The 27,410-nt window shown below is 40.7% G+C and overlaps 1 protein-coding gene across 1 annotated transcript in view; it reads right to left on the bottom strand.

The window, feature by feature from the left end:
• The window catches only part of kdrl (kinase insert domain receptor like), a 47,897-nt gene extending 24,664 nt beyond the window's left edge, over window positions 1-23,233 (bottom strand). The window contains exons 1-15 of the mRNA XM_034092552.1: window positions 22,698-23,233; window positions 16,472-16,562; window positions 14,879-15,096; window positions 13,477-13,604; window positions 12,101-12,260; window positions 11,870-12,006; window positions 11,600-11,771; window positions 11,318-11,444; window positions 10,572-10,741; window positions 8,902-9,058; window positions 6,472-6,565; window positions 3,160-3,268; window positions 1,809-2,093; window positions 1,463-1,609; window positions 847-975 (exon numbers count right to left, since the gene is read on the bottom strand). Coding sequence (XP_033948443.1) covers window positions 847-975; window positions 1,463-1,609; window positions 1,809-2,093; window positions 3,160-3,268; window positions 6,472-6,565; window positions 8,902-9,058; window positions 10,572-10,741; window positions 11,318-11,444; window positions 11,600-11,771; window positions 11,870-12,006; window positions 12,101-12,260; window positions 13,477-13,604; window positions 14,879-15,096; window positions 16,472-16,562; window positions 22,698-22,761 — 2,188 coding nt within the window. The 5' untranslated portion in view covers window positions 22,762-23,233. The remainder of the gene's footprint in view (window positions 1-846; window positions 976-1,462; window positions 1,610-1,808; window positions 2,094-3,159; window positions 3,269-6,471; window positions 6,566-8,901; window positions 9,059-10,571; window positions 10,742-11,317; window positions 11,445-11,599; window positions 11,772-11,869; window positions 12,007-12,100; window positions 12,261-13,476; window positions 13,605-14,878; window positions 15,097-16,471; window positions 16,563-22,697) is intronic.
• Window positions 23,234-27,410: the final 4,177 nt, after the last annotated feature.

Here is a 27,410-nt window from a genome sequence, read left to right as displayed (position 1 = left end):
CTTGGTGTTTATTACTGGGATGTTTAGGACATGCATACCTCACTTTTTCCTATAAAACCCTGTTTTTCAACTATCCATGTCTCAACGCTGAAACCTCATATCCTTTGAATCCAGCTCTTATGTCATGCAATACTAGACTCAACAGCAAAAGCTGAACATGAATGCCGCTTGTTGCTGAAACAACTTGTTGGGAGGGTGGAATAAAACAATTGTTATAGATCTAGAGAAATTCAAGTGTCAGCATAAATGCATCTAATTAAGTGGCTTGACGTGGAATAAACTACATGCATGATATCTCCCCTATACTGACACCTCCATCTTCCCAAGCCAAGATGCAATTCCTCTTACATCTAAAGCTACACAGGCACGCTCACACATTAACAGACATGCTACTCCAATTATGGACTGTGTGTTTCCAGTCCCTTGGCTGTTGTAGCAGTCAATCTCTTTGCACTCATTAGTGGACCTTTTAACACTTCATAGAGGTCATGTCCTCAAGGTAAGGACCCTCCGCCAGAGCCTAGATCATAAAACCCTAGAAGGCATTCCTGGCAGCCACACGTTTTCTGTCAGGGGAAACTCTTCACTCTGAAGTCAGACCAGAGATATTTGTTGTTCTGAGAATAAATCATCAGACCAGGAGGAACTCTGAGACAACTTGATTGCATAATATGCAACGACTCCACTGTTTAGATAGATGATGAGTGTATGTTCTCTCTAGAAAGACTGACTGCAGCACACCACTTCAAACAAAGAGACCATTATTGTCAATGCAGAAGTTGTTGGTGAGTGTTGTTTTTGTTAGTGGTTTGGTAGTTATTAACTGAAGCTGTCTGAATGACTTACCGAACACAGTAACAACAGCACTTGTATTGGCAGACCCCTCGTCATTGGTGGCCACACACTCGTAGCGACCCTCGTCATCTTTCTTCACCCTCTCGATGGTCAGAGTCCCATCGTCTCCCAGAGTGATTCCTGCAACAGAAAAACTCTTTAATTGGTGTAGTATTTAACACTTTAGTTTGCAGGTGCAAAAGCAAATGAAATGCTTTATCTTCAGGCACTTGAGCTTGTACAAATTGTGACTGAAAACAAACACCAAGGTTGTTTTAGATATTTTATTCAGCATGTTTTTGCCAAAACTGATCATTTCTGTGAGAGCTCAGGTTAGGATATTATATGAAAGGATTTAGCATGCTTATTTCTCACAGTATACGGAGTAGAGGCATTAAGTCAAGTGCACAAATGTCTTCACTATGCATAGACAGGAAAATCAATAAAGAAGGGGCATCCTCTTCACTGTGAACAATGCATTGTCTCTATTTGTTCCTTGAGCATATACGCCGACTAAAGAAGATTTTATTAAGAACCACCGTCCTTGGACACATTGGGAAACTACAATTATAAACATGTGAAGCAACATTCAAAGGGAATAACACATAGAATAGTTTCCTCATGTTACCTGGGCCTTTTTCCACGAGAAGGTCATTTTTGTACCACAAGATGTACGGACGAGGAACTCCCATCGCAAGGCACGGCAGCATCAGGGTGCTGCTACTGTTCACATCCTGATTAGTCAGATTCTGACTCAGCCAGGGGCGTTTTCTCACTAAACATAACGACACAAGAAAATAAGAATTACTCCTACTGTGTGTTGCAAATAGATTTCTGCGTTCCTGTGTATGGAAAGTAAGAGTAACAGGACCAATTATCACATGATGATATTTCTACAGCATGACGAATAGTTTCTACATTCATCAGCTGACTATTTAGTAATCAGCTTCTCATAAACATCTTTTTAAACTCACCATCCACAGTCAGTGCAGCATCCCTGAGTTGAACCCCCTTGTAGAGCTTGTGTGCTTGGCACCTGTAGCCTGCAGTGCTCATTTGGGACACATTGTGCAGACGGAGAGAAAGAGAGATGGAGTAGTTGCCGATCTGAATACTGGACACGTTGGTAGTGATCGTTTCATTTCTGGAATTCAACCACTGCAGGTGTGTGTAGAGGTAACGTGTTGCCCGACAGGTCAGATTGACGTCGTCCCCCTCGATGACCGCCCGAGGTTCAATGGCAATTTCCTCAGGTTTATCTAGTTTGGCAGAAATAAGGCACAACATGATCTGATTTACGTGGATATTAGGATTTATTCTACAAAGATGGACAGAGACACGAGTCCTGCTGGCCCGGGATCCTCTGTTGGACATTAGTTCTGGACACAAAGCTGCTCTTGCAATGCCAGGAATGTCAAGTTTCCAGTTATTTCCTGTTTCATCATTGCTAATTGGAAGCACGTTGCCGTTGGACAGCATTGCTGATGGCACTGCTGCATTCGTCCAATTGGAGAGAAGCTGAGTCTGGGCCTCAGGGGAACCAGACTGTGCTTGTTTATTCAGATTGCTGGAAAGCATTGTGTGTTCAGTAAGAGAAGACAGCTGTTATTACAATTGTGTTGTCCTTTTTTTAAAGCAGCATTCCATCTTTCTCTTTCTTCCTCACCTCTGGAAGAGAGCCGGATTCCTCTTAGAAACTCTCCCACTCTGAGAGGCTCCCTTCTGGCACCCTCCATTAGGGGTTACCTACGTCTACCCCTTTCCAAAAGCAATCCTTCACCCTCCAAGAGATATGATTCACTTAGCTTTTAGGGGACTCACATTGTTGCAAAGTGAACTGTGCTTGTGAACATTATCTCCACTCATATTACATATCTGTTTCTATGGATATTCATTTGGGGAACATTTGGAAATCCTCAAATGCACAGAGAAAAGTGAATTCTCAAAGCAGAAGGCTCACAGAGAGAGAGAGGAATGACCTGCTGGCTCCGGAGTAGGAATGCAGTTATTCATAGCTGTTTTTAAACGCTTGCCATTATATCGTCCATATGGCTCAGGACATGTTCGCCTCTCTTCCGCCCTGAAGCCGCTCAGCTACAGTGGAAGATGGTTTCAATTAATGCCCCCCTCCGGTTTCTTTATTGCACAATACATTCTGCACATTCCTTCTATGATCTTGCAAATTCATTACAGCGCATTTTTCACGTGTAGATCAATTGAAGGAATCCAGTTCCCAGTATAGTGCAGATAGGAAAATAATCTCTCTGTGCACCTTGAGCTGAACAGTTAAGATGTTATTGTTTCAGATTCTAGTGACCCACTTACCATCAACGTAGAAAGGGATCGTCACTGAGCTATGGCCCTCTTCATTCCTGGCCACGCAGGAGTATTTTCCTGACATGCTGGCGTTTCCGATCACCAGGGTACTCACAATCTAATTAAAGATAGGAAGGGGAAATGTTACTGATGTTCTGCTGACTGAAGCAGATAAAACATGTTGAGATAAACAACTAAATATGTGAATATGAATCACTTACAGTGGTGGGGAGTGGCAGAATGAGTATTCTGACCTTAAAGATGTAAAGATACTAAATTGCAAAAAGACAATGAACCCCTTAAAAAGAAGAATGGTGATCAAACCAAACCAGAAATACAAGCCACATTTTTCCACTATTCTTTCATCGAGTAATTCATTGTTTAAAACCAATTGATAGCATGAATAAAAAATGTAAAATGCATACGGACATGCAAATGCATAATGAAAGATTGGGCATCTGTTAACAACGGGACATATTGAAAAGTGTTAATGGATGTTTTGATATAGTTCTGCTGTTGTTAAACTCTTCCCCCGTAAGGAAAAGTCCATGTTCTTCGTTCGCGTGAAGCCTTCACAAATTCAAAGTAACATGGGCTAAATCATATAAATATAAAATGATACTTTTGGGGGTGAAGTATTTCTCTAATAGTGAAACATATCGTTAGAGATCTCAATCCCCATCAGAGAAGTGAGTGGCTGTGAGCAGGCGGGTGAGAGGTCCGGAGCCTGCTTTATACTCTCCAGTGCTTCACATTAATGAAAGGATACATCTGGAGTTTAAACCCCACTGAGTCTCCATCAGACCTGGGTTATAGATCTAGTGCCTGGGCTTTATGTTCATTTCCTGGAAAGCACTTCTAATGCCACACTCAATTCTGTCATTGCACTACTACAATATTTTAATGGCATAAATAGACAAATTAATAAGTGAAAATTGGTTGAGGGCCAGACTGTGTGGGACTCTGTTTAGTGTTCACAGTGACATCTGTTTTTTCGGGGTGAGTCGGCTACATCAAAGAGAGTGAATGATGTGGGTGTATTGTCTGGGTGTTCGCTGGCCTAAACTTCCTGGGCTTGCAGGAGCTATTGTGCTGACTCTCAAGACTCACAGCTGCAGCCATGAAACAATTTCAGCATCTCTGTGCTTACAATTCTCACCATACAAACATCCAGGCAGGAAAAAAGTGATACCATATTGTCCATTTCATGCGGCTCTGATACTTGTCAAAACAATGATGGAGTGGTCTTATGGTATTACGTTACGGCTATTACTCACCATGATGTAACCCAAGCTCAAAAACAGCCATTTAAACAATTGTGCGCAGTCCCTAGAGGTCACCTGACCATACGCACCGTGACCTCTGTGCCCACTTCCCCCAGTGTTTTCCTTATACTGTGACCCGGGCCAGTCTCCCTCTATACTCGGTCTTCTGGGGAGGCGCTCAGAGGCCCGGCCCTGAATACGTTATTATTCACGGTCCAACACGATTTATGTGGGGTGACAGAGAAGAATTCACTTCCAACAAATCCCTCTTCTTTTAAACTGCTGCTTGTTATCATTGACCCATAGTGCTAACCCTCATAAAGAAGCAGCGTTTGGCCACAAGTACTTGTAAATAAACGGTGCCTCCCTATTTATGTCAAAGACAAATTTGAAATGATGTCCTGTGAAAATGGCCAGATTTCTGATTACTTGATAAGCAAATAATTGATATGATTGTGAGTCTCTTTCAGAGCTTATTCAATTATCCAATACAAAGATTTAGAAAGAAATTAATATACACCTTTATGGACAGGGCATATGTTAAAACGGTTGGTCACCACCTACTCTTTTCTTCCTTTTTTATGCATTTTGAAGTTAGTTATTTTATATATTCGAGATATGAAAAATAAAATAACATATTGCTATCTAATTGCATATAATCTATACATGTGCTCATGTTTCTGAATCCTTTCAGAAATGCTCTAGTATTTAAGAATTTAAAATGATCACTTATCTTTTCTCCATCTGAAAACCTTTATGCCGTTGAACCTGTGCCCTAATTTGACCCAGCTTGCTGTAATGGGTGTCTTTTACCTAATCCTATAGACAAACTCTCACAAAGGCAGCGTAGGCCTGCTCTTAATTATGTTCGAGGTGAACAGTTTTAGTAACAGGCTCCCACAGGACATTTGCTGCAATGTATATAGTTTCCACATTGAGCGGCATGTTTTGGTTTGCATGGCAACATGTGTAAGATGTTTTCGAAGGAAAGCTGGCATACTAATAGATCCCTTAATGATAAGTGTTGATGTCGCGGAAAACAATATTTTGCAGTGTAAAACAATCAAATATGCTTAAATTAATGTGTGAAAAACTATTCTATCTGCTTAAATGTATTGTTTCCAAATGTTGCCTCTCAAATTACATGATGTAAAATAACAGTAGTATATGCTCACTAACAAAAGCACAGTGTCATGTTCGTAGGTAATTGTGTAGGGTAGAATCTATAAAAGTCAGCTCTTGGCACACGCATGGCTTAAGCCATATAGCTTTTCTACTGTTTATAAGGCTTAGCTTCATGAGTCTCAACAGCCAAAAGATTAACTGATGTCAGAATAAAAGATGTTTCTTTGGCAGGACCCAGGTTGAATCTGCAGCTGCTTCATTTACAGGCCTTATTCATCTAAAGAAACTGTGAAAACGAGGATGTGTTTCCCTCCAGTAGAGGGAAATGAACTGTGTCTCTTAGTTACTGTATGGGTGCAACATTTCAAATGACAGGACCAGTCTGGTAGAGATCTGGCTCGTTATAGGAAGGCCTTTGTAAATACCAGTGCAGTTAACCAAGTTGTTAGATGAAATCTGATGAGTATTTATCATTATGGCATCTTCCTCTCCTGATGCAGCACATCACGTCATCACCCCTTATTTTCCTGGTTGCTTATTCTAATAATAATTCCAGCTTTATTGAGAACAGCAGTGAAAAACAAGTTGGATTTCTTCTTAAGAGAGTGCTAAGGGCTTTTTAATGAGGTTTGGTCAAAGTTAAAACTAATGTGGGCAAAAAAAAGCAGGCAAGAGATGCAAAGAATTACTGCCAATAGCGGGACAATTATGAGGATTCATACATCTTAGATGTTGCTTCTGACTTTCAAGTCCCAATAACAGAAGGTTTCCACTTGAATCTGAACTATTAAATATTCTCAAAATGTAAGGCATATTTATGATCCACAAATCGTACTGTGAAGTTTACATTTCACAGTAAACAAAGTATGCTACAAGTGCAACAGTTGTTCAAAAGAAGTGGAAACACTACAGATAAAGTTAAACCACATACCTTGATTTTTCCTTTTACCAGTTCACGCTTGACGTTTATGCTCTTAATCCAGTTGTGGGAGTAATTCCCCCTGTCATCAATGTGGACCGGGGAACTGAGGAACATAAAGTATTTAATCAGATCATGTAGTCATGCTGTCAGTATGTGTAGAGACAGATGCACATGTGTTGGACCTTAGCAATACAACAGAATAAAAACAACACATTTTCTGAATTGGGAACCTTGGTGTAACGCTGTTTAGATCAACCAATACACATACAACTGGCTGTCCTTTGGAAAAAGCAGCCACTCTGAAAGGCTGATGTGTTTTAAAGCACCACTGAGACACATATGAGAAGAGTCCAAGTCTAGACCAGCATGTCTGGGTTATAAAACCAACAGAAAGCATTGATTTGACCCCCACCCCCAAACCCCTCGCCGCCCGTGGTGGGGAACAATCATCCTGATGAGAGGAGAAGCAGAGGAGGAAACAGCAACAGCGACAGGAAGGGCTGTTCTATGCGTCAACTCGTACAGGAAACCCCCCCCCCCCCACGTTCTGGCCAGAGGAGATAAGGTTGATCCTAAGACCTTGGCGGTCAACAAGGCACAGCTCCTCAACCTGGTGATAAAGACACCCCCATATTTCTACACGACACTATCAGCCCCATTCCAAATCCAAAGTAGGAAGCTTCCTTCATCTCGTAACCCTGCCCACACTACGAGTTTTCCCTCTTCTCCAAACTCCCAAAGATTTAGATGAGATATGATCTTGAAGGGCTACACGCTAGATTTACAGTGACAGGTACTTTACAGGGTCAGGGCTGTATAAAACAAACATTTTGCACAATTGGCCTCCCACCAGGCGATAGCTGTTCCTTTGTCTCATTAGCTGCCTGCCACTGTTCCTAGTGCCAGCCCTGATTATCTTTAGGCCTGCAGAAAGAGTAGCTTTGACCCAACTAACGCTCTGCTATTGTTATCTTCACCAACAAGGTTATGTTTTCGGCTTGGTTTTGTCTGTGTGTCAGGATTACGGAAAAATGGTAGTGTAAGGGTGTAGTATGGGCGAAGGAAGAACCAATTACATTTTGGAGCGGATATGAATTACAGGGTGGATAGAGGAATTATGTTTCACTTTCACCTTTGTGCTGCATTCATGTGATGTCGGGATAATCAGTAAAAAGGGTTCGCTGGGATAATTCACAGTCTCCTCCAGATGCAACACAGTTTGGAAACAGCTATCAAAGGATTGTTTTGAATGTTCTGAGAAATTAAAAACATAAAATGTTCTTTGTAGCAAATGAATGCACTATTGAACTCGGCAGTGGTCTGTGCTCTCGAGTGACATTCTAGTTAATCAGTAATCTGGCAAATTCAAGTGGGTTTGGGGATAATTTGGTAGATAAAATAATGGAGGCACTGGTGGCTTAACACCATCGGGTGTGTAACGTGACTTCGTATTTTTCTTGTGCAGCGGTTCAAAGTGTTGTTTTTGTTAATGGTGTTGAGGCCTGATAACCCAAGGGTAATGGCCCATTGTTTTCCTGATCTTACGCCTCGCAGGTCTCCTGTGTCATCAACGAGCCCGGATCTCAGGGAATGTTCTTCTTGTTTGTGGGTTCACTACCAGGCCGGTATTCGTGCACAGTCACTCATACACTCAGTTCTGTTGAGCTGTGAAACAGCTCTGGGACCTGAGATTAATTGATCTCCCCCGAGTTTTCCCTTCAACCTACAGAACCACTGACCACAAGCCAGAGGGCAGCTCTCGAGGGCTGCGTTTCTTTGATTAATGTGTCATTTTCCGGGCCGGAGACAATCCGGTCAATGCAGATCTGTTCAGAGTGGGTTCCGGGCTGGGCCGGTGGCTCTGGACGCTTCGATAACTTTCTGTTAAGTCTGTTATGCTGTTAGCCTGTGTGTTTGTGAATACAACTCCAGTAGCGTAAATGTATCTACGTTTATTTCCTCCAACGCGGCTTTGCAATTTGTGCAAATGCTGTGCTTAACATGACTCAGTATTTATACTATATATACTAGATTGACAAATAACAGATAAAGAACCTACACACGGTATAAGAGATGTGTTGAGGAAGATACATTCCTTACTGCACTGCCACTTTAAAGTCACAATGCTCTCAAAGTCTCACATCCAGAGACACTGTGACCTGAACATAAACGTCAAACACATCCGATTCCTCTGAATGCCAATTTATCCTTTTTATTTAAATGCATATATATTCTGCTAGGACTGCTTTAAAGTAGAAGGAAGCATGCAATTGATTTTGAATCAGATTATGTTTGGCATTCATAACTGATGAAATGTGCGCTTCAAACAGGAAGACTTCCCCTCTGATATGCTATACAATTCTTCAAGATTGGAGGAAGCTAACAGAAAATCTAGTTTAAACACTTCAAAGCTTGGAACAAAGCGAGACGGCGACTCACTTTATAATGGTGGTGTTTAGTTGACACGGTTGCCAAAACCATGTGATGTTTGGCAACGGCACCCCGTAAGCAGTGCAGGTTAACTGGTGCTGTCTGCCGATCATGTACGGCTGCACGTCCACAGTGGCAAGCTCGGCCTCGGAAATAATTGGCTTCACTGTAAGAGAGGAGTACACATAAACACAAATAAGTACACAGACACACAACAATTCATGAGATAGAGAGAGAAAGTTAAGGTAACAACAAGTTAGATCAACCCTTCTATCCCATGCCACGGTGGAATCTCATAATGTCTTTATAATGGGGGCCGACAGTCATGATGGATAGCCATGAAAAAGTTGCCATTGACACCAGTTGTCCTTTAGGTGCTGTGTAGGAGAAGAATGGCAGGATGATTGGATAGGCCAGGGCTGAAGGTCAAAGAACGACCTCCCTGTGGCCCATGCCCAGGTCAGAGAACGCACCTTCAACAAACAGACCTTGTGCCACCTCAGGAGGATACTCAGACTACCAGTAGACGAATGTTAATAAATACACTTAATCCAGTATTTTACTTTAGGACAATTTTGGGGTACTTGTCTTTCCTTTCCTTGTCACCATCTACTTCTATTCCAACACATTTCATAGGGAACCTTTGTACTGTTACTCCTTAAAATGTATCTTACAGCTTTATTTACTTAGGGTTAGGTATTTGTTTCCATTGAGAACGTATTACTTCAATACATTTTCCTGGTTATATTTACATACTGTGTGATGTAAACACTTTTAGTTAAGTGATGGATGTGAATACTTCCTCAATCACTGCTGACTACACACTTTGACATAGTTTGGCAACTCAAAAAAACAAAAAACACACACACACACACTTAAAATCTGGAACAATGCTACAGTTCTAAACATATGATGAAAAAGTCCTAAGTATTTCCATAATTGAAACCATGACTCTCTCTTCACTTTGTTTGTTTCTGTGCGTTTCATTTTTTGTTGTTCCAATAAATTAAAGTCTTGTTGAGCGGGACAGTCAAGGGCCATAAATAAAGTTAAACAAGCCAGAGGGGGCTGATTTTTACACTTTTTGGCACGCTATCGGGATTCCTAAAAAATGTTTAAAGAATGCAATAAAAATAGCTCTGACCCCCCATGGTAAACTTAAATGGGAAATACACACTCTCTAGCATACACACTCTCTAGCAAGCAGACCTCCACCTAACATGTTAAAACATTTATAACCTCCAGTGTTAACAGTTATCATTAGTCTTTGCAAAATCATCAAAACACAGAATGACATGCTCAGTCTTTGTTTTCCTAAAGCTGGACACATACAGTATGGAACATGATGTTGATATGAGCTGCACTGTATATACACATGGTGAGGATGCAAATAAATCCTGTGGACTAAGGGGGGTCTGGAGCGGCTGGAGTCTGAGTGCAGAGTAGAGCCCGGGCCATTTACACACTGCGCCAAGCCCCTTCAAAAGAGCCCCAATAATCAACAACAGCTGCCCTTGCTACGTCAATCCAGCTCTGGAATCAACAAGCCCCCAAATTCCTCTCATACTAGAGCTGCTACCTGCCGCCTAGTGAACTGCACTGAAAGCAGCCACGCAGAGCCACTGCTTCATTTTCCTTTAGGATCAGCCGTCATTATCAAGTTTATAGCAACAGCTTACCCTCCACTATCAGTGTGAAGCTCAGATTCCTGTGCAAGCCCCTCGCTTGGTTGCCCAGACTGACGGTGAAGACCCCGGCATTCTGCTGCTGCACATTAACGATGATCAAGGTGAAACCAGACATCTTGTAACAGGTGGAACTCCTGTTGATAGGGACCCCATCCTTAAACCTAAGAATTGAATGCATGAACAGTTTGAATTCAACCATGGAAGAATAATCATCACTGGAAAAAAAGGGAATGGAAAGGGAGCCTTCTCCATGACCCATAATAAAAACACCATCACCATTCAGAACCTTAACTTTAATTCGAATGTTAATTAGTGTATGGTTATTAAACAACAATCGTGTTTAATCTTTAATAGTACTATACGTTTTTTAATCTGAGTCTGGCACTGACTTTCAAGCATGAGGGGAAATCAAAGCAATGTACTATTGTATTCTTAATGATTATATACACCTCATTATATAAAACAATAGAAATACAATTAAAGTTATGTTACGAAATGTTGAAGGTTATCTACAGAACATAACAGTCCCAATTCATGTCATTACAACCATCACGGATTTCAAAGATTTCATTATTTTATCATTTTTAAAGATTTTTAAAATCTATGACTCATCCAGGTTTTTCATGACCATGGAAACGGTGATGCTATCATTCAGGGTGGGCCACCGCATATTAAATCATCACATGGATTCAACACACAAGCAGCAGTTTTCATTCTGACTGCAAACCATTACTTACCATGCTACCATGTCTGGCGGTGGCAGAGCTTGGACCTTGGGATCAAACACAAGCCTCTTCCTGCCTTCTTTGACCCTTATCGTACTGTGCCGCTCATGTTTATAGGAGATATTGAGGTATGGATGCTCTGGAACAAAACATTAAGGAAAGACATTGGAAGCGATCCAAAAGCAGAAATATTTGGTATTGTTTTAGAATCAACACAGTGACAATCACTGAATGTGTAAATTGTGAAACTTGAACGTTTCTGGAAGTCTTCAAATCCATTTAAAGCATACTTACCAATGACGATGACTTTAGCGGTGACATTCATATAAATCGTAGGGTTGAGCTCAGCCCTGCAGCGGTACACGCCTTTATCCTCCACGGTAATGTTTGGCAAGAATAAAGACTTGCTCATCACATACACCTTGGTAGACAGGTCCATGGTGAATTGTGTGTCATGTCTATTTTCCTGAAGATAAAGAAGGCATCATAAACGTTACTGCTACAACCTGCGAGGGTTCCTTTCACATACAATAGGAATGTGTCAAAGGTAAGTCCCGAACTTACTTTACTCTTTGGGAAATCCCACGTGAATTTGATTCTTCCATTATGAGTGGTCTTGCCAGTACAGTTGAGAATGAGGGTGTCTCCAACCAACACTTTGACACGCTCTGGGGTGATCTTCACATTTTGAAGAACATGAGCTGCAAAATCGAGGCAAATATAAGAATAAATCCTCAAGAAACAGAAATAAAGAGAAATCTGTATTTTTTTCATTTAGCAAGACAACTGACTCACTTATTCTTATAGGGAAGTATATTGACTCAAAGTCACGACCATTGACCTTGGTTTTACAGGTGACCATGCTGATCTCTCTGTAGGGATCGTAGGGAATCTTGAATCCAACCTTCGGATCCCATATTTGTTCATTGACGACCTTCTCTGGTAAAGGCGGGAGCTGCTTTCCAGAGAGGAGAGCAGAGGAGGTTTGTCATGTGTTATTTGGTGACACTTGTTATATTCATTACAAATCACTGAGCCATACGGACTGTTAGTGTAATGCACTTAATTTAAAATGTAGCTCATGCTCTACTGGACTCAGCTGGGGACAGAAGTATGTTAGAGTGAAGGTCTAATTAGGTTTTATTGCGTTGTGGAGTGGAACCTCTGCAATCACTTATGCAATGGAACACAAACATCGTGGACCCGGATAAAGGATGTGCGTGCCGGCTGCTGTTTGTTCTCATGCCAGATTTTGGGCTGAGAGAGGAGGCAAGGGAAGGGAAGGAAGGAAGGAAAGGGAGCTGGAAGGACGAGTGCCATAGATTTACCAAAAGCAGGAAGGTCGTGCCATCACTATCTGTGCCATCTGAGTCAGATGTGTTTGTCTACGGTAGGGCAGGCACTATGTCCCATGATTGTATATAAATAATCAGTCAGCCTTGGATGAACAATTACTTCAATTGGCTTTCCGTTTTTGTATTGTTGATTCACCTAGGAGACATGCAAGATCTTCCCTCAATGATACTCGGCAACAAAAGGTAGAAATGTCCTTTTGTGGGAAGAGTATTCCTTTAAGTTTGACAGAAAGATGATAAGCATTGTGCCAACAACATCACTGAGGAAGTACCCTTCAACTCTCTCTGGTATTAAGGGTTGCCATCCTCCTGATGAGTTACCTGTGGTCTCCTGTGCTTGACACTGTGTTTACTGCTATTCTACTGCATTTCCTGATGTTTGTAAGAGAAGGAGGACTACATTTAGTCTACGGGTCTATTCTGAGAAAAGCACTCTTGGAGCACCTTCCTGCTTTTACAGGAAGCAGACCGATAGACTCCTTTCGCCGCCCTTGAGCTTTCCTCAGACAAGCCACTGTCCCTTGTCTGTTTCTGTGTGCAAGAGTGATTTAACACACACAGGGTGTGAGAACCTATGAGACGCCTTAAGCACAGAGTGGGAACACATTTGTTTTCAAGGATAAGAAGCAAGGATACCTTGCTGTGGTATTTATAGCAATCTTGCTTTTTCAGAAGATGTACTGTGTGATTTACTACAAAGTCCAACAAGGTCTAAGGAACACATGAGTGTTTGAATACACACAGCACAGTAAAACAACTTAACCTGCAGCAGTCATGAGCAGAAGCTGTGAAATGAATGTCTTTGTGAAGCCTTACCCCTGTGAGTGTTACTTCAATATCGGGATAGGTGGTCCTGCAGGGGAGTATGAGGCTGGTCTCGTGCCTGTAGCTCTCCAAGACAAGAGGTGTTGAGGGATGGGGGTCCACAAATGGTTGCTCTGGATCTGAAGAACAAAAATATGCCCCAAAAAAAGTGAGAACTGTTATATTTGTCTTTTGGTATAATCATGTTTTGCAGTAAATTCTGAACTCTGAAAAAAACCTGTTATGCTAGAGCTGAATTTAGCATTGCAATGAAATCAGGGCATTGTCAGGGCACCCAACAAAGAAATCCAGTCTCGCATCAGCTCTTTCTAACCGGATAAGGCAGCAGAGCACAGATAGAGGTAATCAGTCCAGTGGTGTTCCTGCTGTACAGCCAGCCATCACAGGCCCGCTGTGGGAACTTCAAGACCACACAGATAGTCTGCGATTGGTGTGAGGTCAAGCAGTAGTGGTTTGATAAAGGAACTATTATTTAACAAGTAAGCCGGGAAATTATGCAATAAACAGCTGAACGCCTTTGAAAAGAAAGGGTTAGACTAAACACAGGCACAGCAGGCCAACTCGGGAATAACTGGGAACCACATTCAAAGAGAGGTAACAAAGTGCATCCAGTATTTAGTTCAGCCTGCATTGGCTACAAATATTTCAGATCCTTAGACTAATGTTATGATTGCACTATATTTAATGCCATCATACAGTTTTAGTGTCTAAAAAGCCCTCCAGAACAGCTCTCCTTAAGATGCTCAACCCTTCTCCTTTCAGAAGAAACCCTAGTACCAAAGAAACCACTTCCTCTCTCTCTTGGGTCTTCGCATGAAGACTAAAACCAGTTTTCTGCATTAAATCACTAAACAGTCATACAATTGCCAAACACAATCTTTTTTCTTTCCTTGCATCTTCTTTAAGACTCCCTTCCATTTTTTTTTACATTCTTTCGCTATTTCTTCTGTTCTCGCTGACTAATTCAGTGTGGGTTTTCTCCGAGCTCTTGTATGTTTCAGGAAATATCAGATTTGCTCATTAGCTATTTCCTCATGTGCCACTGTTTCAGTTCAACACCGCACCACTCCGCTGGCGTCAACAGATGATAATCACCCTGTGAAAACCTCTTTTATCAGGAGTCTTGACTTTCACAAAAACAAACCCCGTCAGTCCTAGATGGAAGGAAACAACTCAATTCAAAAAGGAAAGAAGTGTGTGTCTTATCTGTGTTTTAATTCATAGACCAATTCTTTCATTTCTAAACATTACTTTGTTATTCTCATGCTGTAAAATGACTAAAATTCTGAGCTCCACATGTTCCTGCTCTCTTATTCCCACTGGTTGACTGTGACTGTAATTGATAAAAAGGACCTTTAATATGAAGTGGACAAAGCGTTTTTGCAGGTCTCACCTTGGACATACACGTAGATCGAGGTGAAGTGGGCTGAACCATTTTTGGAGTATTCACAGTTGTACCTTCCTGTGTCATTAGCTATTAAACTTGTGATGGTCAGTTTGCTGCAGTGAGAGTGAGAGTGATGTCGGGAATCACACGACTCCACCTTCACCTCCTCGGATGAGAGCGATCGATTGGAGTCAACAAGTTTCCACTGCAGTGGGCCATGGCCTCTGAGGAAGACACAGAGAGACAGAATTAGATGAACAATAAGAACAAATAGTCCTCAGTTGACTTACAGTTTGAACACTGAGGATGATTTGTGAAAAGAAAAAAGGTATTCTCACACTTTTTTGTAAAATAAATGTACCATCTAATATGTTATTTGGGGATTTCACACGTTACATTAATGCTGATTGTTCTCTGGAAAACAAGCACTGCATTCAGATATATTATGAAAAGTGTCACAGCTGGGAATTAAGTCAGCTTTTTGGTTTAGGATGGCAGTGGCTGCTTCTCCCATTGGGACTTTTTGACTTGATCTTCATTTTATGTTTATTTTGAGTTAATCTAGAGTCATCCAGTAACTTGAACTTTCACATGGGAACATGCTTCTCTTGAATGATGTGCTCAGCTAACACATTCTTTCCAGACAGCATCCATTTTAAAACAGTCATTAAAGGGATCCCAGAGGAACATCAAACATGTCTTGCATACCACTGCGTTCGACTGCAGAATCTTGGGTCAAGCAACCTCAAGCTCTGATCCAGTGACAGAGAAACAACACAGTACCGTATGGGCCAGGAGTTTTAGCACATGGCCTTGTAGGGAAGCATTACATTAGATAGACACGACTTTCTGAACATTCCTCCCAGGCCTACAGAATGATGCAAGGCTGTACAAATGCTTAACAAATGGTCCCACTATCCCTAAAGCTCAAATCAGGAATTTACATACTCATCAATGGATGCATTCAGTAATGGAACAAGTACTCAGATCCTTTACTTTAGATCGAGACACTTTAAATAAAGTATGATATTATCAAAATGATCAAACAAAATACTACCTAATGTGGACAAATCTCCCATTCATTTTGTATTAATACTGTATGATGTAATAAGAGATTTCTTCCTGAATTGTAATGTAGAGCTGATTCAAATATTTCACATAATGTCGGATAATTTTAAGAGTGAGAATTTTATTTTGTAAGCTTATCATGTTTTGCATCTAAAATATTAGAGTAATAATAACTCTTGACTACAACTTTCAAAAGAATGTTGTGGAGTAAAAACTACAATATATTTCTTAAGCACATGTACTAAAATTGTTTGTTTTAAAATGGTTTGACTGATAGAGATCATGCAATGTTATTATTTGTTTATTGATTGTTATGAACCTGCCTGGGGACCACAGATGGAAATGAGCTATTATCTATAATCTGGCATATTGCATCTCTTCTCTTTGCTGAGATTAATGTTTTTGTATGCATGGTCCTTCTATAAATAAATACAAATACTAAGTTACGTTACACTACAAGGTAAAAGCTACATTTACCATTGATTTAAATGCTGTTCACTTAGCATTGACATAAATCGGTGAGTGGCATACCTGCATGTGAGATGTAACAAACCATCCTTATGAAGAATGAGGGTGTTGTCAGAGGGCAGAATCATAGGTGAGTGCTCTCTCTCCAAATGTCCTGTTGAACACAAACAAAAACGAAATGTAAAACACAATAGGAAATGTGCATGAATCTTGTGCAAATGGTGATGGTCCGCTGTGAGAGCTCTGGGGATGTTTACAAGGCAGGGATCGCAGGGTAATGAATAAAAGGCAGTCTGGGATGAGCAGACAGTAAGAAAGAAGGGAAAGAGGGAGACGGTGGAGGGTATTGGGAGCAGCTCAGATCCTGATGTGTGACTCTGCATGTGTTTCCTCTAATTAACCGCTCACTCTGCTCTAGTGGTTGCACCCTTCCTCTCTAAGGAACAAGTCTTTTTTTTTATTCATCAACGACCTTGCACTTTAAAGCTATTATCACATTATCACAAGGGAAAATCCAAATGTTTGATTTTAAAGGTGGCCCCTAGCCAGCTCTCTAACAGAGATCAACATAGGAAACTTCACTGCTGTCCAGGAGCTGTCACAGTTCCATATGTGATTTCCTTCTTTTCACCAAGCTCCCTAAACAGCTTGTCAATGTGGTCGGAAAACAAGTTTACTACGTCGACCCTCCGAATGTTCCAATGTGACGGCCTTTTGGGAAACCTCTATTTGCTGCACAGAATCAAGAAAGACAATAGAGTTGCACAACAGCTTACTGTAAGACATCAAACATGGTATATGCACACGGAACTGGGAAACCACACACACACACACACACACACACACACACACACACACACACACACACACACACACACACACACACACACACACACACACACACACACACACACACACACACACACACACACACACACACACACACACACACACACACACACACACACACACACACACACACACACACACACACACACACACACACACACACCTGCATTTAAGAATGCGCGCACATGCACACACACAGTCATTCTCATTTATTCAGAACAGCTGTTGTGTTAAGAACGAGCTGGCGGTGCCAGTGTTGGCAGTGGCACTCAATATCGACTTCCTCTAAAACATCATTGTTTTATTGTCCAACGTTATACAGAGGGGAAGGGGTGTTGCTCATACTGTTTCATGCTGTGATAACACACATTTTCAGCTGTGTATTAGATTCATACAAATCAAAGTTCCTGACCTTATAAACAATCCCAGAATCTGCAATTCACGAGGTAATACTTATCTTTTATTGTTTTATCGAGAAATTACGCATGTATGTCCTTGAGAATTATTTTAACTGCAGTGTTATTGCCTCACATCGGCACATTGGCATCAAGTCATGTACTTGAAATGCTGGAATTGAGAACTTTGCAAAGAGTAAGTCAAACGGACCCTGGGGCCCTTTAAACACAAAACAAAAAGCACGATGTATCATGTGCTGTCTGCAACACTAATTTCTGCACGTTAACAAGTCAGTTGTTAAAAAATCCACACATGTAGGAATGCTGACATCTGCTTGAACACACAACACCAATAACAACAACTGAAAACATCGTCCTGACCTTGAATTGCACTGGCAGGTAGCTCATCTCTTAAAATGGCCAATATTTCCCTGATTCTCCTCAGTAACAAACTACAGATGGATGAATCAGCAGGGGCCCCATTGAAAGAGTTAAAAATGTATCCTGCGGTTGTCTCTCTACATTAACACCCTCAAATCTCCAACCTGCCCCATTGCCTGCCCAATGCTGACCTCAGCAAGCGTCCTGACAACCCTAACCCCCCCAACAGCTGTGTGCTGCATTCCTCCAGCCTGAAAAATGCCAGAAATTGTGCTTACTGTGTTGTTCAAAGAGCCCCGAAGCTGGTTCTCATAAAGAGCCATTAAGAAGAGGACAGGCATGGAACAAACAGATTGAGGGAGAGAGAAAGGGGGGCCAGTCTCAACTGATGATGGGTCTTTTGCCAGTCACGCAGCATCAAAGTGATTATTGAGACGGGGCTAGGTTAACTCAGATTAGAACAGGATCACATTTATACGTCCTTGTCCTCACTTGGCATTGAGAGGAAGTGGCACAGGACACAGTGTTTGGAAAACACTTGTGGTGGGTTCACTACCAGTCAGGAAATATAGAAACAATTCAAACAGTATTGGATTGCAGGACTCCAAAATGTTCTGAAATGTGTGTTGCCCTGAAAAACACCATTTAAATGTTTAGTCTGAAAGCATCATAACAATGAAAAGACATTGAACAAAAGTGTTTTCATTCAATCTAAGCCAGGGGTTCATCATTGCAAATTACGTTTATAGGGTTAGGACCAGGGTGGGACATGGCCGTCGTTGCCCCGCACTTTGGCCGTGATGCCCTGTTAAAAAAAATGCAATTCACGGCCAAAGTGGCCTTTGTGCCCCTGTCAAAAGTAAAAAAAAATGTCCTGTGGTATTGGTATTTTGACTAGCAATTTAGTTAAATTGTTCCGTTTATCAACGCTACAACATAGCGTTTCGTGAGTCGGTTGTCGTTGTTGGGGGGAAAAGCAAACAGCTGTTTGCTGCGGAGCACAGCGCGAGCAGGCTCCCGTGAGATCAATGTGATTGGTTGTTGGTCGCAACGCCAGACACGCCCACCGGCAAGCTTCAACGCACGCTGCCGTGTGGACGTACCGTTACAGCTATATTTAACTTCTTATTGGTATTAACTTCTAACAATATTTGGAAAACTAACATCCAATTGTTTTAGTACTTTAATCCAATAAATGCACAGAGTTACTATTACGACAACTTTATTGAATTAAAGGTTGAGGATACTAAAACTCAGTGAAATAAAAACATTACAAAAACTGCAATAAATAAATACAAGAAGAAAGGACAGTATGCTCTGGAGTAACTGTTGGCAATATATCATAATCCTTGCTGTTGTTGCATGCCAACAAAATCACATGCTGGGTAATAAAAACCACTATTACTGTACGAGATGACTGTCCTGTCACTGAAATAGACAAAAAAGGAACATTATTCTCCATACTGTGCAAATTCCCTTTTTTGTAGCAGAGAGTACACTTGATCTGTACTTCCTGTGCCGTTGTTAAACAGCACAAGTCTCTAAAGAGAAGATCTTTTTTGGGCATGTTCAAGGCAAAAGTAACAATACAGCATGATGATTCCCAGGTTTAACCTTGTCGATGTATTCCTTGCACTCGGTGACAACAAAAGGCATAGAAAGGGTGGAGAACGAATTACAATTTAACAAAAGAGTGCAGGGTCACTCTTGGTGAGTCATGTTGGTTGTATTGTGTCCATGGCGATAGGAGCAAAATAGTAGTGAAGAGTGGCCAATCTGTGTCAAGGTGAGCTTCCTGTCTTATAGTAAATAGCAAATGGATAGCACGCAATCTGTTAGCCTTAGATCATAGGAATTGGAAACCAATGATCAAATAATCTCTCAATAGTTCAAGGGTAATGGTTTGAATGGAGATATGCAACAACTCCACCACCTGTTAAGAAACTGGTCTGAATCAGAATATCTTATTTTCATACATCGGTATACCGGAATTTCGTTGGCATCTCTCACTGCAGTCACAGAAATAGACACAGTAAATAAAAGCAGACAAATAAATGCAGAGAGAGCCAATACACGATAAGATTAAGAACATAAGAGACAATAATATTTTCAAGACAAACAACATTTTACGACACAAAGTTAAAAACTTGACAGGACTTAGGATCACCTGCCAGAATAAGGAGAAGCTAGCACTGCTCTGGCGGTGTGTGGGAGTGTCTCTCACACACCGCCTTCCTGAAACCCCACCACTTTGCTTACTACAAGGTTAAGACAACAGTTTGGGAGAGTGCCTTTTTTATTAGCCGTATATTAGCCATTGGAGATTTGGAGGCATTAATGCCCCAGACTCCTCTTAAAAAAGCAAAATAAAGGAACATCTGGCCATGTTGGGTGGCCATTCTAGGTTATATAAAGTTGAGTTGAGCCAACAAACAGGAATCGCCTGCATGAGAGTCCAAAATGGTTAACCCAGAGGAATCCTGTTCCATAACGCATGATTAAGACTTGTAGGCAGACAGAAGCTCCTTGAAATTGAAATCTCATGCCGATTTAAAGAAAATATATTGCTGGCTCAGGATGGATATGCCTGGTATGGACCAGATGCGGCAATTATCCTATAACAACAGCCACGCAAAATAATTTGTTAAGTTATATCCCTCTGTAAGGGAATGGCCTTTTCTGCTCTGCTGGTAAATCCAGGTGAGTGTGAGTGTACGGTTGTTTTTCTTACGCTACCTCCATGAACCCAGACATACCGCCAGTGAGCAATGAGTTCCCACCGCACTTGGTTGACCTCTCGTCACTCCCATTTTTCACTCCATCTCAAGTGTCCGAGCAGGAAAGAAACAAATTACTCGGGGGGGAAAAATAGACACAACATCACCTAATTCGGCTTCAAAACACAAAAGAAACAGGGTTGACTAATGTGGACCCTTGGACAAGCACGCTTTCAGGTTTACATTTAAAATGTGGCTGAAAAATTCACCACTACAACACAATAAATAATTGACGGAAACTACAAGGACACAGACACAGTTCACTGAATCAATAGTAATGCATCACACAACAAATGATACGCACAAAGCCAAGAGAGATTGACCATTAGAGAGACAAACTAAAATAAATCTGAAAGGCAATAATCATGTCGTAAAGAGCAGTAAAAAGTGTATCTCTCTCAGTCTGAGCCGTTATGCTTCATTTAAAAGGGTGTCAAAAGGTCACGAAACAAAACACTTGACCTGTGGTCACTTTTCAAAAAGAAACAGCAACAAGTGAAATACTAGCAAAACACCTAGGGCAGACCATCTGTAAAACAGAATGTTACCGATTTCTATAAAACACATCAACTAACATCATATGATTGCAGTTTTAAAATATATAAGGGTTGGTAAAATGTCTCTTAGTAGAATGGTCAATATCTGTAATATAATGACTTTCTGCCACTAGTGACAGGCTGCAACATTACATCTAATGTTGGCGGCTAACCATGATTTCTGTGCTTCTGCTCAGCCCTGTGCTTTGTTTGCCAACTTTGACTGATACACAGCCCAACATGAAAATAAAAAAGGTGATGCCTCATCAATAACTAATGGCTCTTCCAGTCAGTAGATCTTCTGCACAAACAACACTCTCCTTTTCACCCTGCCATTGTCTTCTGGATGCATTTTTGCATAGCTCAATATGGGCACAAGGAGTACCGGGAAGAAATCTTTGCTCAGGTAGCGTGTCACATTTCCGTGACCTTTACGAGCCAGAACAATTCAAGGCTGCCTTTTGCCCCTACATCCGCTTCCTCCTTGTGTCTTTCCCACGCTTTGTGAGTGGACAGTGAAGGAAACATCTCGGACAAAGATTCATAGGCTAAAAGTGTATGGGAGGTAGGGGGGGTTAGGTGAATGGTATTTCCTTTGTTTGGATGGGCTGTTTATTTGGGAATGGTGAGGAAGGCTATCTCAGTAGCACACTCAACCTGCCACAAGGTGGAGGAACATCCACCTTGTTTTTGTGGAGTGACAATACAGACAATGAAGCTGATTAAAATGTCTGAATCAACAGGCACATTCCTCCCAAAATGTTTAATCCTGTTCACTCACAGATAACAATTGCTGGAAAAACGTTTTTCATAATATTGAACAAAAGGCTGACTCAGAATATCTGAGAAACAAGTCAAAACAACCAAATCAAATGTCAAAATTAAACCAGTCTAATATAAACATGTAAAAATCAGGCCACCAATTACCTGTCACATCAACACATTTTTATGAACGTTTGAAATGCTCCTGTTACAATGGGCTGAGACTACCTCTAGCGGTGTGTTTGAGGACTGCAGCTCCATCTATTAACAGCATTAACAGTGGTCATTTAATGTTCCTAGCATGACAATTGTAGTATTGTACGTATATCCATAAACAATAAAACATAATGATCAAATGTTAGAATGGAAAAAACCGACAGATAATTGAACTCAATAGCTCAGTTAAATGTATTAAGACAATGATTAAGATAAATAAGAAATAAGCCACTCTCTTTATTTTTCCTCCAAATGACTGACCGCGTAAAATATTATGCCATTCATTGAAACGAATCAAACAGCGCTATTATCTCTTGTATAAAACAATATAAGCATAAATAACAAATCTCTATATGTATAAATGACATCTTACCATGTGTGAGTGATGAACAACACAAGATGACAACGGCCCATCTGAAGCAGTCGGATGAGCCCATCCTGCAACTCTCCACCAAAACCACCAACCGTGCGTTAGAAATAAAGTGATAAGAGTCCGTGGCAAAGGCTTATAATCCCGAGTGACTGAATGAAGTTTTTCTTAAAGCGAGTAAATAAACGAGTCTGTTTTTTCTTTTTCTTAAACGTGTTGTAAATCCACAAAAAGCTTCAGGTGTACACGCGAAAAGCGGAGGTGGTTCAGCTGTATCCCATGACGCGGTTCGCAGGGGAGCTCTCCTGCGCAGCTGGGGACTCCAGACCCGGCAGAGAGGAGACGGAGGAACCGCTGGATGCTCCGTGCAGGTGCTCTCGAATTCCCCCAAAAGTTAAATTGATGTAATTCAATGTTTGTTGAAAAATAAAAGTCGAGTGAGTGGTTTATCTGCTTGTTACTGCTGTCTGATAGAGCCCACACAACCAAATCAATCAGCTCCTGCCTCTCTCGCGCCTCAGACAAGTTCTCCTCCCTCTCGCCTCCGTGCACCACTTGCAGTCCATGCGTGAGGCACGTTTTATGGAGACACAGAGGAAGGACGCAACGTCACACATTTGGGGGGGGGACACACACTCCCTTCTTCAGGCTACTGCGAAGGAGATCAGTTCATGAGAAGTAATGATTATCTATAGCAATCCTGCAACACAACGTGGCAGACCGATAGCCTACATGATGGATAACTATGTAATATTAAAACCATAACAAATATGTAATCATTAAAATGACAGTGATTATATATGTTCATAGTAGAAAACTCCACTCCAAAATGAACCTCAATGGGATTTATTACAACATTGTTTCAATAGTGATTGCATGAATATCAATTTCACCTTATTGATCTGTTGTCAGACTTGTTTCGAAATGACAGTTAGTTATTTGAAGTAGATAATTAAACTAAATGTTTCACTGACCGTTGTTTGTAAAGCTCCCTTTGATAACATCAACCCTCTGTGTGCTGAGGTTAAAGGTTACAGCAGTAATCTTTTCTCAAGAGGAAATGGAGTAACATTTAAACAATCTGTGGCATCACAAGGTGTTTAAAATAAATATTTGCTGGATGTATTTTTAACTACAGAAACAGGATATGCTGCTTTTCATATCAATGTAAATAAGCCTCTTTTGTCCAGCAGTACCCTGCAGTGTGTGGATGTGCCGCAGACTGTTTTCTTTTATCACTACAACAATTACTCTGCTGCCGCGGCATTGTAAATAAGAACATCCTGCCCTCACCTTTCCGCCCACGTCAGGACTCAACAGCCAACAATTTGAGGACTGGATCTTGGGTGGGGTTGTGGGTGATGCACAGCAGCACAAGTGGTGGAATGTCGATCATCGCTCTCCCATTCCTGTAGCAGGAAAGGAGTGAAATGACACATGAATACATGGGAAACAATTTAAAACATCCCGGGTTGGAGTCATTTAGCTTTCTGAGATTCTGAGACAAAAGAGTCACAAATCAAGCATTCAAATGTTTGCTTTTCGTCAAATCACTTGAGGAAATTTAAAAAGAATTGTTCTTATAAGGGTGGCTGGAAAAAGGGTACAAAAAAGCTAGCTCTCTTCTGCATAATTTAATCCAAAACGTGAGAATTTATGAAGAGGAGGACTTTGTTCTGACACTGGACCCTCAATGTCACAGCCTTGTGGACTTCGGAATTGCCTCTTAACAATGACAAGAAAGGCGGTTGCAGCAGTGCAAGGACAGAAACAAGTACAGATAAATATAGAAAGTAACATATATAAATAAAAGGAGGTACATAAACTTAATTATGAATAGTCTTAAGAAAATATCTACAAATCTGAATGGTGACACATTATGATATAGATTAAACAAGCTCACTAAATGTAAACCATATGATAGCTCACAAAATACAAAAGGAAGGGGTGAAGTTTACAAGGAGCTGAATTGTCTAGAACAAATGTCTTACATGTGTTCACATAAGACGTCTTCAGTAAAGGAGACATTCCTACTGGACCAAGAGGGCAGCAGAAACGTCTCCTGATGAACAATAGCTGGAAGTAGCTAGCTGACGGGAGGGGGGTTAAAGTGTTTTATTTTAGATTCTGGAGTTCAAAACACACTATGGGGGACCAACTTGTTCTACACACACGACATGCACTCTTCCTTTTGCCCCGACAGCAAAGACCTCTTGGGTAAATGAACCAGCAGACAGTCTTTCTCTAGCAGAGGGGTGAGGGGTCTCGCTGTCTGCCCTGCTGATCAGATGGCTGCAGATAGTCTTGAGTGGAAACAAAGCCACAGTCTCAGACTTAACTCACTCTGCAGCTTTGGAAGCAAGGAATATCATTTGAAAAAATAAATGGTAGTGGGAAAAGTAAGATTTATTGCCTATAATATTAACCAAACTCATTTGTCAATCTACAAGCCAGGGTCATGGACACAAGTATGCACTAGTTAGACATCATTAACATTTAATAAAACCAATCATGCATCACATTGACATGCAATAACTGTAGCTGGCTAATGGTTCAAGACCCCAGCTCTCTGTTTCTTATTTTAGTTCATTATCCTCACTAATGGATCAAATGATAATTAACATATATCCATCCATCCAGCCAATTAACATATACAATAATATATATGGAAAAGGCTAAAATTAATCCAGTAAATGATAGTGATTTGGAAATTAAATAAAAAAAATTAACAGAATTAGCTTTCATTTTCAAGGCACTAACAATCCTGCTTTAGAACAACAGAGCTCTTTCTTAACTGAGTAAATGCCTGCTCTGATTACTCGGGCCATTTTAAAAATGGAAAGGTCTCAGGTTTAGTCACGTTGACCAAAATATCTGGTTACTTTTGGTAAATAGGCCTATTATGGCTGAATAAATGACGGTGTTCATTTCCAAAAGTAGCTTACTGGAACAAATGTAGACCTGCAATGAAATGTACTTAAGTTCCATATGCCAAAGAGGTTGCATGAGGAATACAAACATTAGACATTCAGTTCTGATTTGTTTCAAGCCATATTAAATATGTTAGACAAGGTGAGACTCGCTCCAGTTTAAGAGAGAAATGTTGGTATCTTGAGGATAAAGATATCTCAATGTTGACAAGTCATGATCAGATTGTAATGTTGTATTTGTTCCAACAGAAAAGGCAAACAAAGGCTATTACTAAGTGCCTGCAGCTAATGGTCACACGAGTGGTTTACCATGCCAGCAGGTATTGACACTATTACATGTATTGCACCCTTAATACATATTATTTCCTGCATCTGTGTTTACCAAGGCAACATGTCCAATGAAAAATGAGCAGGCTATATTTCTACAACAGGGAAATAGAGAAGTGAGCAATAGTGGGGCACACATACTTTTGAAAGTTGCTAAAACAAACACTTATGCAATTTGATAAAATACCAAAATACACTGTCCCACAATTCCCCTACTTTGACTAATGTAACAATTCAAATGAGCACACCCATAGGCCTACTGTGTTTTCGATTTGCGGCCATGTAATGTCATTGTTCAATTCTGCATTTGTGTGCACTGTAAACCTGGGTTGTTACTTACTAAGTTTGCCCTTTTTTCGCGTTCTCCTGCTGCTCTCATGTTTTGCAATCATCTCAGAAAGATGCTTGACATCTACTATGAAAAGCTAGCTATTTCTCCTGCACAACCACTCTTCACACTTTTGATTTGTTTACAATATCCCGCAGCAAGATAATCCACATAGCCAATCCACATAGCCAATTGTGACCAGTTGATCTATACAAAATACAACATCAGGTGCTAACAAGCACATGACATGATGAGACAGTCACACTAGTAGGCTACTTACGTATTCATTGTTTGGAGGTAACCGGAAATCAGCTTCGTTGTTTTCCCACACGAAACTTGACATTTGAGCGCAGCGTAGTTACTTAACATGAGAAATAACAATATAATTACTGAATTTATTACTTAATTGTGATACATTCATTCTTATTTACACATTAACAAATTAACAATATAACCTACCAGCGGTGGAGGTTAAGGTCCGGCGTCCTTTCGGTCTCAGTTGTTGGTGGCTTGACCCCGGCTGCAGCTATTCCCGGGAATGTTCCCGTTTGTAACTAACGAGAAAAGTGCGGTGTAAACTTTCTATGGTGTACACTTGGACAGTAGCGAGCAAGTGTTACCTACTGTACACAGATAGCTAGATTAGTTAATGTAATTAACAGTCAATGGGCATAGAACTCTACAAACTGTTAACAACATTACTTAGTAGCCTAGTTAATACCAACCTGCAGCATTGTGTGTCCATACAAACAGTAACTATGGGCAAAATAACTGAAACTCAATTTCATAGTAAACAACATTTGATAGTTTAATATTGATTGCATGCCAAACTGAACCTTTCTTTATTTGTTCATTACAGAAATATGGTCATCTTACCTCACTGTCCCAAAGTACAATTCCTCTCTAATGTTATGGTATGAAGTTATTGTTATCACTAAATACTAGTTAAGATAATAGTTAAATTAGCTTGCTTCGGAACATTTCAAAAAATGTCAGATAATGTTAACTGTCATAACCAAGTCATGCTATTAGCTTTACAATATTAAACCACTATCTGTGTTAAAATTAGACATATCCACGTTCACTTCTCACTATGTTGTTTCCCCCTGGCTCTTCTCCCTCTCCTCGAAA

Source organism: Pseudochaenichthys georgianus, chromosome 10 (assembly GCF_902827115.2).
Source record: "Pseudochaenichthys georgianus chromosome 10, fPseGeo1.2, whole genome shotgun sequence".
NCBI lineage: Eukaryota > Metazoa > Chordata > Actinopteri > Perciformes > Channichthyidae > Pseudochaenichthys > Pseudochaenichthys georgianus.
This window is presented reverse-complemented; position numbering and strand designations above follow the sequence as displayed.